The 14,740-nt window shown below is 33.8% G+C and overlaps 1 protein-coding gene across 2 annotated transcripts in view; it reads right to left on the bottom strand.

The window, feature by feature from the left end:
- mahj (LisH and WD40 domain-containing protein mahjong) overlaps window positions 1-14,740 on the bottom strand; it is a 305,108-nt gene that overhangs the window by 30,340 nt on the left and 260,028 nt on the right. For both annotated transcript variants that reach the window (XM_090369657.1, XM_090369658.1), the window contains exons 33-35: window positions 13,537-13,770; window positions 8,129-8,222; window positions 2,921-3,019 (exon numbers count right to left, since the gene is read on the bottom strand). In XM_090369657.1, coding sequence (XP_090225783.1) covers window positions 2,921-3,019; window positions 8,129-8,222; window positions 13,537-13,770 — 427 coding nt within the window. The remainder of the gene's footprint in view (window positions 1-2,920; window positions 3,020-8,128; window positions 8,223-13,536; window positions 13,771-14,740) is intronic.

Genomic DNA, 14,740 nt, shown 5'->3' with positions numbered 1-14,740 from the left:
ACCATAGCATTTTACAGCTGCAAACATGGGAAACTTGTGGCAATACAATCAAATACAAAAAATTAACACATATGTAAATTACTCACGGACAAAAAAAATAATTTTGGGGCAATAAACAGACAGCTTTCAAAATTTTTCTTTGTCATAAACTGGAACTGCTTTGGAGCATTTCTGGTTTGGCTGGCAATTCAGCTGTTTTCTCATTAATTACAGTATCAGTTAAAAGTTTATTTAAATCAAAGAACACAACTCTGAAGTCACATACTGTGAATTGAAGTTCATTGGAAAACTGAATTGAAGAGATTATGGTAAAACATTTTTTTCAACAGGGCCTCTAAGGCACCCAAACACCTCCATTAGGAGGTGTTTGGGTGCCTTTGGGTGCCTAATGGATAACTCTCCCAAGGTGTTTGGAGTGAACAGTGCTATTCCAGAAGAATAGAGTGCAATTCTTGGAGAGGGTATCAAAATATACAGAGAACTATAGCAAACAAGCAATAAGTGAACAACGTTACATAATGATACAATCTTTCCTATTACAGTCAAAAGGCTAGGAAGGTTTATCAATTAAGTAAGGCAGATAAGGCACGTTACAGAGAAGCAGAGCAATCAAAAGTAACAGTAAACAAAATTATCATACTTATGTTATTTTCAGTGTTAAATCATTACATTTATATTCATTTAACTGGACCCATTTGTCACAGGCCATACAGGGTTCATCTAAAGTCTGAGCTGAATCAAAAAGTAGTTCAAATAAGACTTCCTAAAACACTTGTTTGCAAACCAACACAATAAAAGTTCTGGTAGTCCACAACTGAATCTTCTCTCTAGGAAATAACCTTGTATTGTTAAGTTCACCTCTCTTTTACACTTTTTTTTGTCAATGTATCATTTTGAAGCAATATTCATGTATTTGTCAGCAGTACTGTATTTGCTGTAAAAATATTTTTGAAGGATTTATTCCTTGAATGCTATTCCTTCAATACTGCCTTAAATTTTCTTTTGTTTCTACTGACTAAGAGTCAGCAATACCATTAGATTACATGTGATAGTTTGATGTGTCAATTACCTTAGTTAAAAGTTTTTCCAATGTGTAGTGACTACATATCATGTTTACATCCAAGGCTAGATGCAGTGTTAATTCCCAATTGCTGGATTTGTGTGGTTAGGTATTTTGTGGTAAACTATATTATAAAAATGTAACTTAAGAAAAAAAGTGTCTTCTAGGCATATGAATACATCACATATGAAAATACCCAAGAATTTCCAAATACATTAATCTAACTCTTTTTTTCAAACACTAAAAAATTTAATTAGTATTAGTAAGACCAAATGATATAAGGAAGTGAGCTCTTTCTGTATCAACCAATAAAATAAAATAATATTTGTACTATTCCCATTCCCACAAGGTAACCATTCAGTTCTGCTTTGAGTTTAGCCAGACTCATGGCTTCTTGCACATTGAGAGGCAACTTATTCCAATATGTGACAACCCACTGCCTATAGGTAAACTTTGTGAGAGCCAGCCTTCTGTTATTCCAAGATTTTATATTTGTTCCCAGTTCTTGTCTGGGTGGAATAGACCTTCCTCATCCATTTTACTCAACCCCTTCAAGCTTTACACACCTCAATCAGAGCTCCCCTTAGATATCTAGTTGTCAAGCTTTGCAATCCACATCTACTAAGCTGTTCTTCATATGTGCATCAATTTGCACCCCTCACTAATCTGGTTGCTCTTTGTTGAACTCTCTCCATAAATTGTTTTTTAGGCGTGGTCTCCATACCTGAATGCAATACCCCAAATGCAGATAACCATCATCTTGTATAGAAGGATAATGATACCCGCAAAGATACCATATATCATAGAAAGGACATCAACGTCCATTCCTAGCCACCTGTTTACATGTCATGGAAAATTTCAAATCCGACTGAGTTGAAGTTTTTTTGTCTTAAGCCACTTTTAGCTCCTTTCCCCATAGCTTATATGTGACTTCAGGATTTCTGTTCCATAAATACATAGCCTTATTATTCAAAAGCAAATACACTTTAGTTGCCATTCTTCGGACCATATATGGAACTGATTCAAGTTTTTTGAGGCATCATGCCCTGGCTCAAATTGTTAGCAGTCATCACCACTTTCAATTGCAATTATTATTCAGTGAAATAATACACATTCAGGTTTATAATTTAAGCATTTATTACTCGGCCAGAAAGTTACATTTTATTCCCCAAGTATTCTTTTGATGCAGTTTCCTATTGGAGGTTGATCATTATGCTGTACTTCTCTGTCTTGAGCAAGATGAAAAAGATCCTTAGCTGATTTGCCAGTACAGTTGCAGATGTTTTTCAGTCAAGAAAGTTTCCTCCTCCCAACTCCTCTCTTTCCCTATATTATTACTTGAAGCAATTTATATTTCCCATTTCTAAGGATGTGTGCCAGGTAGGCAGTTTTCCTTCTCTTCACTAAGCTCAACAATTCATGTTTTCTTCCTGCTCTTTTCAAGACTTCAATGTTGGTGATTCTGTCGATCCAAGATATTTTATTCTATCCAATATTTTAAACCAAATTTTCACAAAGAGTTTGGGCTTATTGCATAAAAGTGATGCCTTACACTATATTTAGTAAACGTATTTTTACAAATTAATTTACAAATAAATCATATGCCACTTTTTTGTAAACAAGTTTCTCGGCAATTACATAAAACTGATAAGACCTTGATATGGCAATTACTGGTGGAAATAAAATAAATTTAAATTTCAAGGACTTTCAGCAAATAACACATATGAATAAAACTTATTTAATCATCTCTTAAATAAAATATATATATTGCATGTTGTGTACTCCTACAATATCCCACAGTTACAAGACTGCTTATGAATGTATGAAAAATTATTTTACAGTTAATTTTTAAGTTCGTACCTATACTAGAATAATCTGTTGCATCAAAAGTACGGAAGGATGATCCATATGGACTTTTTAGTTGATCTTCATCAATCTCTGTTTCTTCTTCTAGCACAGCTAAAGTTATAAAGATAATGATATAAATTTTAAGGTATTCAGTTATTCCACATTTTATCTGCAATTTTATTTATTTATTTTTTTTTTTTGTAAAGGTACTCTATCAATGCAGTTTGTAGAAAATGCCACCAAATTCTCTTCTGAATGTGGTCTGATAATTTAATGCAGGGGTTCACACAAAGTGTGGCTTGCAGGCGGCTGCAGCCTGTGAGCTTTTTGTATGTGGCCCACAGCTGTTTTTATATGATGTTATGTATAAATGTGAAGAAAATCTTTTTTCAAATTTTATAGAATCATAAGACTTATGTACTGATTACCAGGGGTGGCTCATTGGTAGGCACTGTGGAACTGCAGCACCCCCAGCCTTTTAAATCTAAATATACAGTCAACGGAGTTATATGAAATATTGTGAAGAACAATGCAGCAAAATGAATATTTTTATTAACAGATCCCGCATATAGTATACTCATCCTCTATTTCAAATAATTATTTCAATAATAAACGAATAAAAACACAAAATCGTTCTCAACTTATCTATAACTATAATCGTAGGTGGAACTGTGTACTATAAAGTTCCACATTTTTGTCCCAGTGGTTCAGTCAATGCCTAGTTGGCAGGTTGCCAATATGCATTTTTTAGAGGTGACAAAATGATGCAAAGGAACTGTGGAGCGAGAAGTGCACCAAACTTGAATGAAAAAATTATTAATCTATTTTTGACAAATAAAAATCAAAGAATGGATTTTATTTTTAAATAAAATTTCAAGATTACCCAAGTCTGTTAATGGTAAGTGTCCAGTTAATGTTTTGTAGTATTTTTAACTTGCTTATTATTATTATTACTATCTATGTCTACTTGTCTTATAATCAAGGCAATTTAATGTAACTTTAAGAAGCAGCACCCCCATACGTCAGTCATGGGCCGCCACTTCTAATTACAGTGTAAACTAGTTAATATTAAATGTGTAGCACTTTCACAGATATTTCCTGTTAACCGAATTTTGTGGTAAAATTTTTGATGATCAATTCCAAGTATGGAGAAAAATGGATCAGTGATATCACAGCATTAACCCAATTTGCAATTTCTATAGCCATATTTTCATCAATAACAGCCCACTGACGAAAAAGTCTGAGAACTGATGATCTATCTAATGCATAACATGCTTCTCGTTTGCATTATGATTGTACAGTAAAACCATAATTTTTATAGACTAATTAAGGGAAAGAGTGCTAGTGTCAATCATTGCTGAATGTCTGTTAACTCTAAAGATTTTTTTTGACACCATTAGTACCCTATATAATTGACAATTTAAACAGTTACTCTGTATATGTTCATTTTAGAACCACTGAAATAAAATTAAACAATAGAAAAAAGCTTTTATGTGTGTGCATTTTTTTGAGGTGACAAAACTTAATTTAGCAACATAATAGTGAGCATATCCACTCATAAACAGATTAAGATGCTTGTTATCAGCTGCTGTGATTCACAAACTCCCAGTTTTCTCTATAACACGAACATACTCAGCATAAACTCTGACGGTAATCAAATATTTTTTCTAGCCATTAAATCAAGGGTTTACTGTATTATTTGTATTATGTGGATCAAAAAGTTCTCAGATTATATTAATAAAAAAAGTTGTCGCTTATTCAGTATTTTACACTGTCACTCCTACCCAAAAAGCGATTCCTTTGAGACTTATTACTGTAAATCCAACATTAATGCCAATTTTGGAAGCATTTCTGGAGCTCCTGTTTTTTGATCCCCTATCTGATCTTGTGACCTTACATGGTTCTCCAAAAACTTAGTTTTGAAAACAAGAAGGAAAAAAAAAAAACAAAAAAACATGGTATCATATAAATTATTAGGTGATACAGAAGCCTACAGTATATATAAACTAGTCTGCAATCAAGTCACAAAGGAGATTAGGCATGCTAAGGCAGATTACAAGAAGTCTCTGGCAAAGAAAAGCAGCAAAGACTTATTTACTTATGTAAACAGCAGAAGGAAGTAGTTGAATCATGTTGGTTCACTGGATATGAATGGTTAACTGTTGATGATCCTGTTCAGGTTGCTGACAATTGAATGGGTATTTTGCATCTACATTCACACATTTGTAATTTTTTGGGATACGGATGCAAGAAGTGAGTGAAATTCTGGTGGGGAGCTGAATGATTTTGTGATAACTGAGAGGAAAGTGGAGGAGAAATTGTTGAAGCTAAATGTAAAAAAGGCACCTGTGATGGATGGGATATATCCAGTTATATTAATCCCTTCATGGATTATCCCGAGATATCTCATTTTTAGTTTTAAAAGTTATTTGGAACTACACGAAATATCTCAAAATATCCAGATGTATCATGAAATATCTGGCTAATTTTGAATTAGTCAGGTAAATCCCGAAATTTCTCAGGATTTTCTTATGCCTGGCAGCAGATGACTGGCTTTCATTTTACTTATATTGTATAGCAACGTTAGAACAGTAGCACGTGTTCCTGTGCCGCCAGTAAGCAAAATATAATTTGCCATGCTAAATGCAGAATATTGAAATCCACGAAAATAATTCACAAAAACAATATCGAAAAATATTTGGGCGCCCTCTTGAACTGCTGCCCGTAAGCAACATTTATCTAGCCTGTCAGCTTGTGGTGGATGTGTGTCAGTCAGAATGTGGTGAGTTCACGATTATTGCTTGTGGCGGGAGGTTACTGCTTGTGTGTTCTACTTGATTTTTTAAATTTTTATTTATATAATGAGTAATTAAGACTTTTTCTGTGTCTTTATTATTAAAAAAATCTGTATAATTTGCATACTTTTTGGCGTACACGAGATAACTCAGGATAGCTCAAATGGGTTAATTACTCCTATGTATTTTCTACAAAAAAATTAATAAAAAAAACACAAAAAAACTATACGAGTATTCGCATGATGCATACTTTTAGTCCGTAAAATAAAAGTCAATCCATTACGGAACATTTTCTGGAAAAATGTGCCGTAATGGATTGAAGAGGTTAAAGAAGGCAGAAAAAGAGGTAAGCAAACCTTCAGCCATGATTATGAGAGCATCTCAGGAGAAGTCCCTATGGACTGGATATATGCAAATGCATTCCCAATTTGCAAAGGGGGTGGGGGCAAAGGGAGACGTGAGTAATTAGAGACCTGTTAGGTTTACTTCTGTTCTGGGAAAAAAAAAATGGAGTCACTAGTTAAAAACGAAGTAGTGCAAGACCACCTACACAGGAATGCAGTTATACTGCAGTCACAGCATGGATTTGTTAATGTGTGATCTTGTCTCATCAATCTGATTATATAACACAGTAACAAAGCAGCTGGATGCAAAAATAATTTTGGCATCACATACTTAGATTTCAGAAAAGCTTTTGATACTTTTGCACATAAAAGACTGCTATATAAATTGGAACAGTGTGGCATCCAGGGAAAGTTGTTGCTATGGGTAATGGGATGGTTGAGTGAGAGAAGACAGAGTGATTATCAATGAGCACTCCTATTCTTGGATTAATTTTATTAGTGAGTCCCCCAGGGTTCAGTGCTGGGCCCATTGTTGTATTTTATATTTATTAATGATATTGATGAATCAGGCTTAATGTCTAAGTTTGCAGATGATACAGAGGTTAGCAGGACAGTAATTACAGTAATCCAAGTATGTTACTGCAACAAGATCTAGACAAATTAGGCAGATGGGCTGAGAAGTGGCAACTGAAGTTTAATATTGACATATGGAAGGTACTTCATATAGAGAGCAGCAATCCCAGATTAACGTACCAGCAGTGTGGTACCAGAGAATGAAAAAAAAAAAAAAAAAAAAAATTGGGAGTAACTGTGTAGTGAGATATGAAGTTTTCTGAGCAGTGCAGAATGGCTGAAGACACCTCATAGGGTGTCTTCACAGTATATCAATGATATACAGGAAATTTGCCAGCAGCTATAGAAGGTGATTATCCATTTGTATAAGAAAATGGTGAAGCACACCTTGAATATTACAAACAGGTCTGAGTACTCATTTTAGGAAGGAAGTAGATCTGTTGGAATGGGTGCAGAGAAGACCAAAAATACTGGTGAGGTATACTAGAAAAGGGTGCTTTTACCAAGAAAAGTTTAATTTTGCAAATTGCAGCATCTGGAGACTAGGCACCTGTGAGATCTCATTGAGGTGTTTAAGACCTTGAATGAATTGAATAAGCTCAATGCTGATAGAATCCTTATGCTTGCAGGTTGGATGTGTGGAAATTTGCCTTTCAGCCAGAGAGTGGGCAATTGTTGGGACAAACTCCCGTCTTATGTTGTGGAAGGTGGGTAATTTGAATAAATTCAAGGTAAAAAAAAAAAAAAAAAGGTAAAGTGCAGCCATTATCAACCCACTGTAGAATGGAAGCATCCTCAGCAATTCATGCTGAGGGAAATGGACCATAACCTGCCACGCTGGTCCAGTGCGGGTTGGCAGATCGACCCTATTCAGCAGTCAGGGGCTTGAACCCCGGTCTATTCAAAGAGTGTGTGCTACTGCACTCCCGCGCCTGACCACTTGGCTACAGAAGCCTCTCACGGAGTTCAAGGTATAACTAGCTAAACCATTAGAGGGGATTGACAGGTGAAATTGGAAGTGGGTTTTTTTTTTTTTTTTTTTTGCTGATGCAGTGTAAGCTTGCTTTCCCCCATCATTTGCCACTTCAAGGTAATGTCAAAAACACAATTAACTTTTGTCAATCATGTTTTGAACATTGCACATACATGTTATTCATATTTGAACTTATACTATTATACTAATTGTAAAACATAGAACAGTGTCTGTTTCAGTCATTCTCAATTATTAGAACAATGTCCAGCATAATATTAAAAACCACATAGTGCCGAAAACTTTCAATGTTAAGCCTTCAAAGTTTTCAAATTAAATTCACTTTGATAACAGACAAAATATGAAAATCGTCAACATAACTGCATTTTCATTAGCAAATTATCATGGAGTTATACAAACATAATATGCTGGAAATTCCATATCCTAAAATAATAATAATCATAATAAAAAAATTTGATCCACCAAATACAGTGGTCATGACGGGCTTCATTATATTAAATAATAAAATTATCCTTACCTCCATAAATTACATCCCCTGTATGATTGAAAGTAATCTGACACTGGTCTAAGGCAGGTACTGTGTGCAGCAGATGGAAGGTCCGGAGGTCCCACTAAATATTAGTTAAGTTATAACAAGAAAAAGAAAGAACACACACAGGAAAATTGCCAAAGTTGAAAGTATTTCTTAGCAAACACAATAGGAATGCATGTGGTCATCAGTATATATTTATTTTTAAATACTGTTAAACTGTCAATTTAAACACAATAGTACGTTACATGGGCGGAATAACAAAATTTCAAGCATACTCTTTCGAGATGGAGATTTCAACCTTCCTGCTCTACTAGCCAACACAATTTTTATCTCTAAGAACTTAAATGCTGTTTTTAACCAATTTTTATGCATAGATTTTGAAAATCGCCATGATAGTTTCATATCACATCACAGTTCTTAAATATAGAGGGAGTTATGTTTTACAAAATATGCCAATTTTGCATAATCTAGCCAGTAATGTATGACATACTGATTTATTTTAACAGATATATGCTAATTCTTTTAATTTTAGCAATTGATTCTGGCCTCTGTTTTCTTGTTTGAAGCTAAGAACCTATGGTTCTTAGCTTCAAATTCTGATGCAACAATTTATAATCTGAAGAGAGCACACTTAGTGAGGATTTTTGTAGGCTGTGCCAAGGTTTTCCAAGTATTAACTGATCGTGACATGTTCTCAGGGTTGGAAATCTATCCTCCAAACATAAACAGCCCCTCAAGAGTAGGAGGGTGCGGCCTTCCTACCACTTCACAAGACGTCGACTTTCAGGTAGTGAGGTATATTTAATCAAACAAGATGAGTTGAATAATTTGGTTTGAGACTTAAATTTGCAAAAAGAACAAGCCGAACTGTTAGGTTCTAGGTTACCAGCAGTGGAATATACTAACAGCAGGAACAAAGATTTCAGTGGTTCAAATAAGACATCAAAAGTTTTCAAAATATTTTGAAAACGGAGGACTGTTTTTGCAAAGACATTATTGGACTTCTGAAAGAACTAGGTGTCGTGCATAACTCAGATGAATGGCATTTATTCACAGATGCCTCAAAATTAAGTTTAAAAGCAGTTTTGCTTCATAATAGCAACGAATTTCCATCAGTTCCTGTGTTTCATTCAGTTGGACTTAAAGTCATGAAAGCATGTTTACGGTTCTACATGCCATAAAATACCAGGATTAAGGTTGCAACATATGCAATGATCTTAAGGTTATTGGTTTGCAGAGGGGGGGGGGATTCACAAAATATTGTCGTTTTTTGTGTTTGTGGGACAGCCGTGTGACAGAAAAACATTATGTTGTGCAATACTGGGACAAGTTCATACCAGAACAATGCAATATAAAATATATTCCTTTAGTGCAATCAAACAAAGTTCTTCCACTCCTGCACATAAAACTTAGATTGATGAAAAATTTCATGAGGGGACTAGATAAAGAAGGTAACGGATTTGCATACTTGAGAAGTGTGTTTCCTAATTTAACATATGCCAAACTTAAGGAAGGAATTTTTGTAGGACCCCAAATTAGAAAACTCCTCCTGTAAGATGATGTGTTTGAAACCCAGTTAAAGGAGGTTGACTTGGCAGCTTGGCGATCATTTAAGGCAGTAGTATGTGGTTTTTTGGGTAACAGGAAAGAAGAAAACTATGAAATGTTAGTGTCTAATTTACTCAAGTACTACAAAAACATGGGCCATCAAATGTCATTGAAAATTCATTTTCTTCAATCCCATCTAGAATTTTTCCCTGAAAAAATGGGAGATGCGAGTGATGTACAAGGGAAGCAGTTTCGTCAAGATATTTCCACGATGGAAAAGCGGTACCAAGGTTGCTGGGCTCATGTAATGATAGGGGATTACTGCTGGTTCCTTGTGAGTAAGCAGGAATACAAGAGAAAATCCCTTAGTAGCAAACATTTTTAAGGACAATTACAGGTATGCTGAGTATATACAGCAATACCTCGATTAGCACAGCTTCAAACAGCATGGGTTTCACTATAACATGGTTTTCAATTAAGTTTAAGTTGAAAATTTATTGTACATATTAAAACTCATTCAATAGCCTGACAGGTACAAAATCTTGGCTAGAAATCACTGCCAACAACATGCGTTCTGTTTGGCAGCATATTTTGCCCCATTTGGTAAATGATTTCACTGGTTTTGAATCGTAATTTCAGATAATTTCCGAAGACATTGTGAAGGTCGGAAAAGACTTGGGATTCAAAACTCTGGACACAGCCAATGTACGTGACTGCATTAACTCACATGCAAATGACTTAGATGATGCAACTCTCCTTGAAATTGACGAGCAAACTGCATATGCAGAAGAGGAAAATGATTCTGAAGTGGATAACACTGAAGTGCCACCAAAACAATTTTCAACAGAAGAACTGGAGAAAAATTTTTTTTTTGGGGGGGGGGGGGTGACATGGCCCACGAGGCAATTAAGAATGGAGATCCGAATGTTGAATGTAGCATCGAGATATGGCAAATTTTACAAGACGGGATTCGATGCTACAAAGACGCGTACGCTGAGAAAAAGAGATGGCTTCACCAGACTTCATTATTGAAATACCTAAATAAACAACCGCTTTTTTAAAGCTTTTTTCTCATGTCTCATGATGTTACCTTTTCATTAATAAAATTTTTGCAATATTTTTTTAAATTTCAAATCCTTTTAATTGGCTATCAAGTGCAAATTGTTTATAGATTTATTATAATTTGTTTGTAGACTGTTTCTCTGGTATGCATTCAATTAAAACCCATTATAATTATATCTCAATCAGTATGGTTTCACATAACACAGAATAGTTTCGGTACCAATTATCAGTGCTATGTGGGGTATTGCTGTATTATTGAAATATAACTTCACAATGATTTATGATATTTTTTCCCCGAAGTCAAATGAATTATAGAGAATGTATAATATTTTTTACACTTGTATTACAAACTTGAGTTATACGTATATATAATTCCTTTATTTTAACATTAAATATTGGTACATCTTTTGATGTAGATGTGATAGACTTTTTATGGTGATTTTGGGAATCAGTGCATTTATTTCCTCCAGAATCACATATTTTCATTGCAGAAGTATGACAAAAATTTCTTTTTTTGTTGGCTAGTGATTATTAGTTCTACACCTTATAAATCTTATAAAAGCATTTTTCTTAGTTCAAATGATTTTTGTCATCCATGGTTCACCTATATATCATTTGAACTGTGCAAAAAAAGTATAGGTACTATACCCAGTAGAGTCCATTTTTTATATTTTTGTAGTAATTACAGATCACTGCAGTAACTTTACATTACTGTAATGAGCTGTATACAGGTGAACCTCAAATATTCCCCACTATGTAAAAAAAAGTGCATACAACTATTCTTGCCCCTAAATTTGTTTACCACATTAGTGTAACTTTTTAAAGGAATGCTCATTTTTAACTTATTTTAGCAATTTCCAAACATATTATGATTATAAACTATTTGCTAAGCTTATTACCAGGTATCTGTAGGGGTTAGCTTTCACGTTCCCAGAAAACTCTTTCAGCTCTTTAATCACCTTGTCTACCTGGATGAAACTGACAACACTAATAATTTGTCTATTAAAAATTGACAACTACAGTAATATTGCAGATAAGACATCCCCTATGGCTGTATCATGTCATGTCCTGCTAAAGGTAGCTTCGCAGAGAGTTACACACATAACACGATCATGATTTATAAAAGAACTACCCGTGGAAATTCTCCCTTGAATCACAGAATTCTGATACTTTGGGCCCCCTTTGTGTTGCTGCTGTAATCTGCGGCATGAATAAATTTATACTTTATAACAAAAACACTTCTGATACTGATACAACACTAGGTAAAACCTCTAAGTAGCATGTATATTGATACTATTACAATGCTTGTTATTTATTTGTTATTTGGTTTTTAGGAGCATTAGCAACTAAGGCCATATTGCTCGGGGATATGCGGTGGTCATTCCCTGACCTTTCCGCATCCTCCGTATTTGGTGGTGACGGGCTCGAACCCCGGTCTAATCAAGAAGCGTGTGCCACGCACTGCTGCTCCTTCCCACCTGGCTACAGAGGCACCCAGTATATTACAATGCTGGTAGAATTCAAACATTCTTATACTGATACAATACAATAGCTACAGAAGTCAACTTTGGTTTTGTAAGCAGCAAACAAATTCACAAAATTAATCACAGAGACACAAATAATAACCACACTATTAAATTTAAATCAAAAGTTACAAACAAAAAAAATGCTCTCTAAAACTGCTATTATCAGAGAAAAATTGAAAAGGATTCAGTTGGAATACAGGCCTTTCCTATATCTTTCTAACTGTTTTTCTGTTGGCATGTAATTATATGGTTAATGGTTAATCAGATTTCACCACACATGTAATATATGTTTACCATATACAATATATGCTTCACTTCATATAGTACTCTCAATAAATGTTAAATTGCATTAAGAGACTACATACCTTTTTAGTTTTTATATTTCCTGCAACAAGGCATGTCATTTGTTTCAAAATTTTTTGTGATTTATACTTTTATATATTTTATGTTTCTTATAATATTCTGTATTTTATAAAGGTTATGATTAATTTAAATGAGTTTAAGGTTACTTTGAATTTGTTATTTAATGTTAAATATCATATTAAATATTTTCACATTTTGTATTTTATTTGCAGCTTATTCATTAAATACACTTCTTTTTTCCATATGATTATTAGGCACTTCCATTATTCATATAATGGATAGTAATAATTAATTTGTCTTGAATGCAATATTCACTAAAAAAGGTAGACTGTAGTAATGACATGCCATGCCATGGGCCACATACTTGTTGAGGATGACAAAAAGGTTCCCATATGATGAAAAACTTCAAAACTTGGTAACCAAGTACCTCAGAGGGTATCTGACTGTTTGATGTCTATATGGCTCTGACCAAGAACATAAAATAAATGAAGATATTTTCAGTTCTAAATGATACTAGAACTAGAGGCCATATATTCTAAGCATGGGGGAGGGTTTTAGACAGAATTATATTAGACAGAATTATAGGAAATTTTCTTTTAGGCAATAATTTTAATTACCGAAATAAGCAATGCCATTCTCAACTACTTTTTTTCATTGGTTTAGCAACAGATTCATTAGCAGTATTTCTGACATTACTAACACAATACAAATAAATGAGATAAACCTGTATTATGAAGATGACATTCCAGAATTAGAGTACTTATAGTATTATTTAGCAGGAGGGAGAAAAACATTCATATATTTTTGACATTATAAACTTTTAAACCTGAGTTTCATAAACTCCCCATTTTATTGTAATTTTTTTTTTTAATTTCTATGTTCAGCAAAGGATACAATTTCTGAGTTGGATATGATCTCTAGCCCATTTGGATGGAATACACCATTGATATGAGGATTAAATTTATCAAATTTATGAATAGGTTTACCACTGTGAATGTCCCACAATACTCCATCAGATAAAACAAGCTCATCTGTTGGGTCAAATGTTGCACGATTTTTTGTGTAATTATTAGACAGTTCTGGATCTTTCAGCGTAAGAACCAGTTTGCCATTACTTGCATCATATACCTAAAAAAAATGTATACAATTCCATTAAGTGAATGCATATAAATAATGAAATTTGCCTTTCATTAAAAGCTTTTAATATATTGTTAATTATAACTGGAAAAATAGCAACTGGATAAATTTTGATTAATAAATATATATAAAAAAAAATATTGAGGGAAAAAAAAAAAGAAATACAGTAAAAATCTTGTTAATCTGAGGCTCTGGAAACCAGAAATATTATCTTTTCTTAAATAAGTTTGAATTATCCAGTTTTCATTAAAGTGTGTGACATTAAAATATGGGACTAATGACAAATATAGAAATGGCCAGAGAAAAGAAAAATTTTTTTTTCTTCTTTACTCTGAATAATACTGCTGTAGCTTTGCAATTTAAATTAAATAACAAATATTAAACATGAACATAATTTATTTAATGAAATTTTCAGAACTTAGCAAGTCACTACAGTCTCTCTCTCTCTCTTTTCTTAATGAAAACTGATTGTTTAGTTTAAACTATTTTGGTCATAATATGCAAATTCACATGGTTCTACTTATGATCTTATTATCATATATTACGTCTGTGCATATGTGTGTTTATGGACTGTAAATACCCAAAAGTAACTCATGGGGGGGGAATCCCCATGCCCTTTACCTGAGATCAGCTGACTACAACCAATTTAAGAGTCTTTAAAGAATTCCTCTGGTCTAACAGGAGTCAAACACAGATCTCTCCAAATCAGACCTCTCACTTGGCATGAAGTCAATTACCTCCAATTATGAAAAAATCACATGGTTTACATTTTTACCTTTCAAATGGAACAGCCATTTCCAATGTATCTTTCACTGCTTTTTTATTCAATTTTTTTTTTTTTTTATGTGAACCGCAAACAAGAGAGGTATTAGAACCTATAGTACTTAGTACCATGCTTGGGTTGGAGGTTGAAAAGACGAAAGAAGATATTCGTTGACATTGGACTTGAACTTCTGTAGAT

This window comes from Mastigoproctus giganteus, chromosome 3 (assembly GCF_048544385.1).
Source record: "Mastigoproctus giganteus isolate SK-2022 chromosome 3, ASM4854438v1, whole genome shotgun sequence".
In the NCBI taxonomy this organism is placed as follows: Eukaryota; Metazoa; Arthropoda; class Arachnida; order Uropygi; family Thelyphonidae; genus Mastigoproctus; species Mastigoproctus giganteus.
This window is presented reverse-complemented; position numbering and strand designations above follow the sequence as displayed.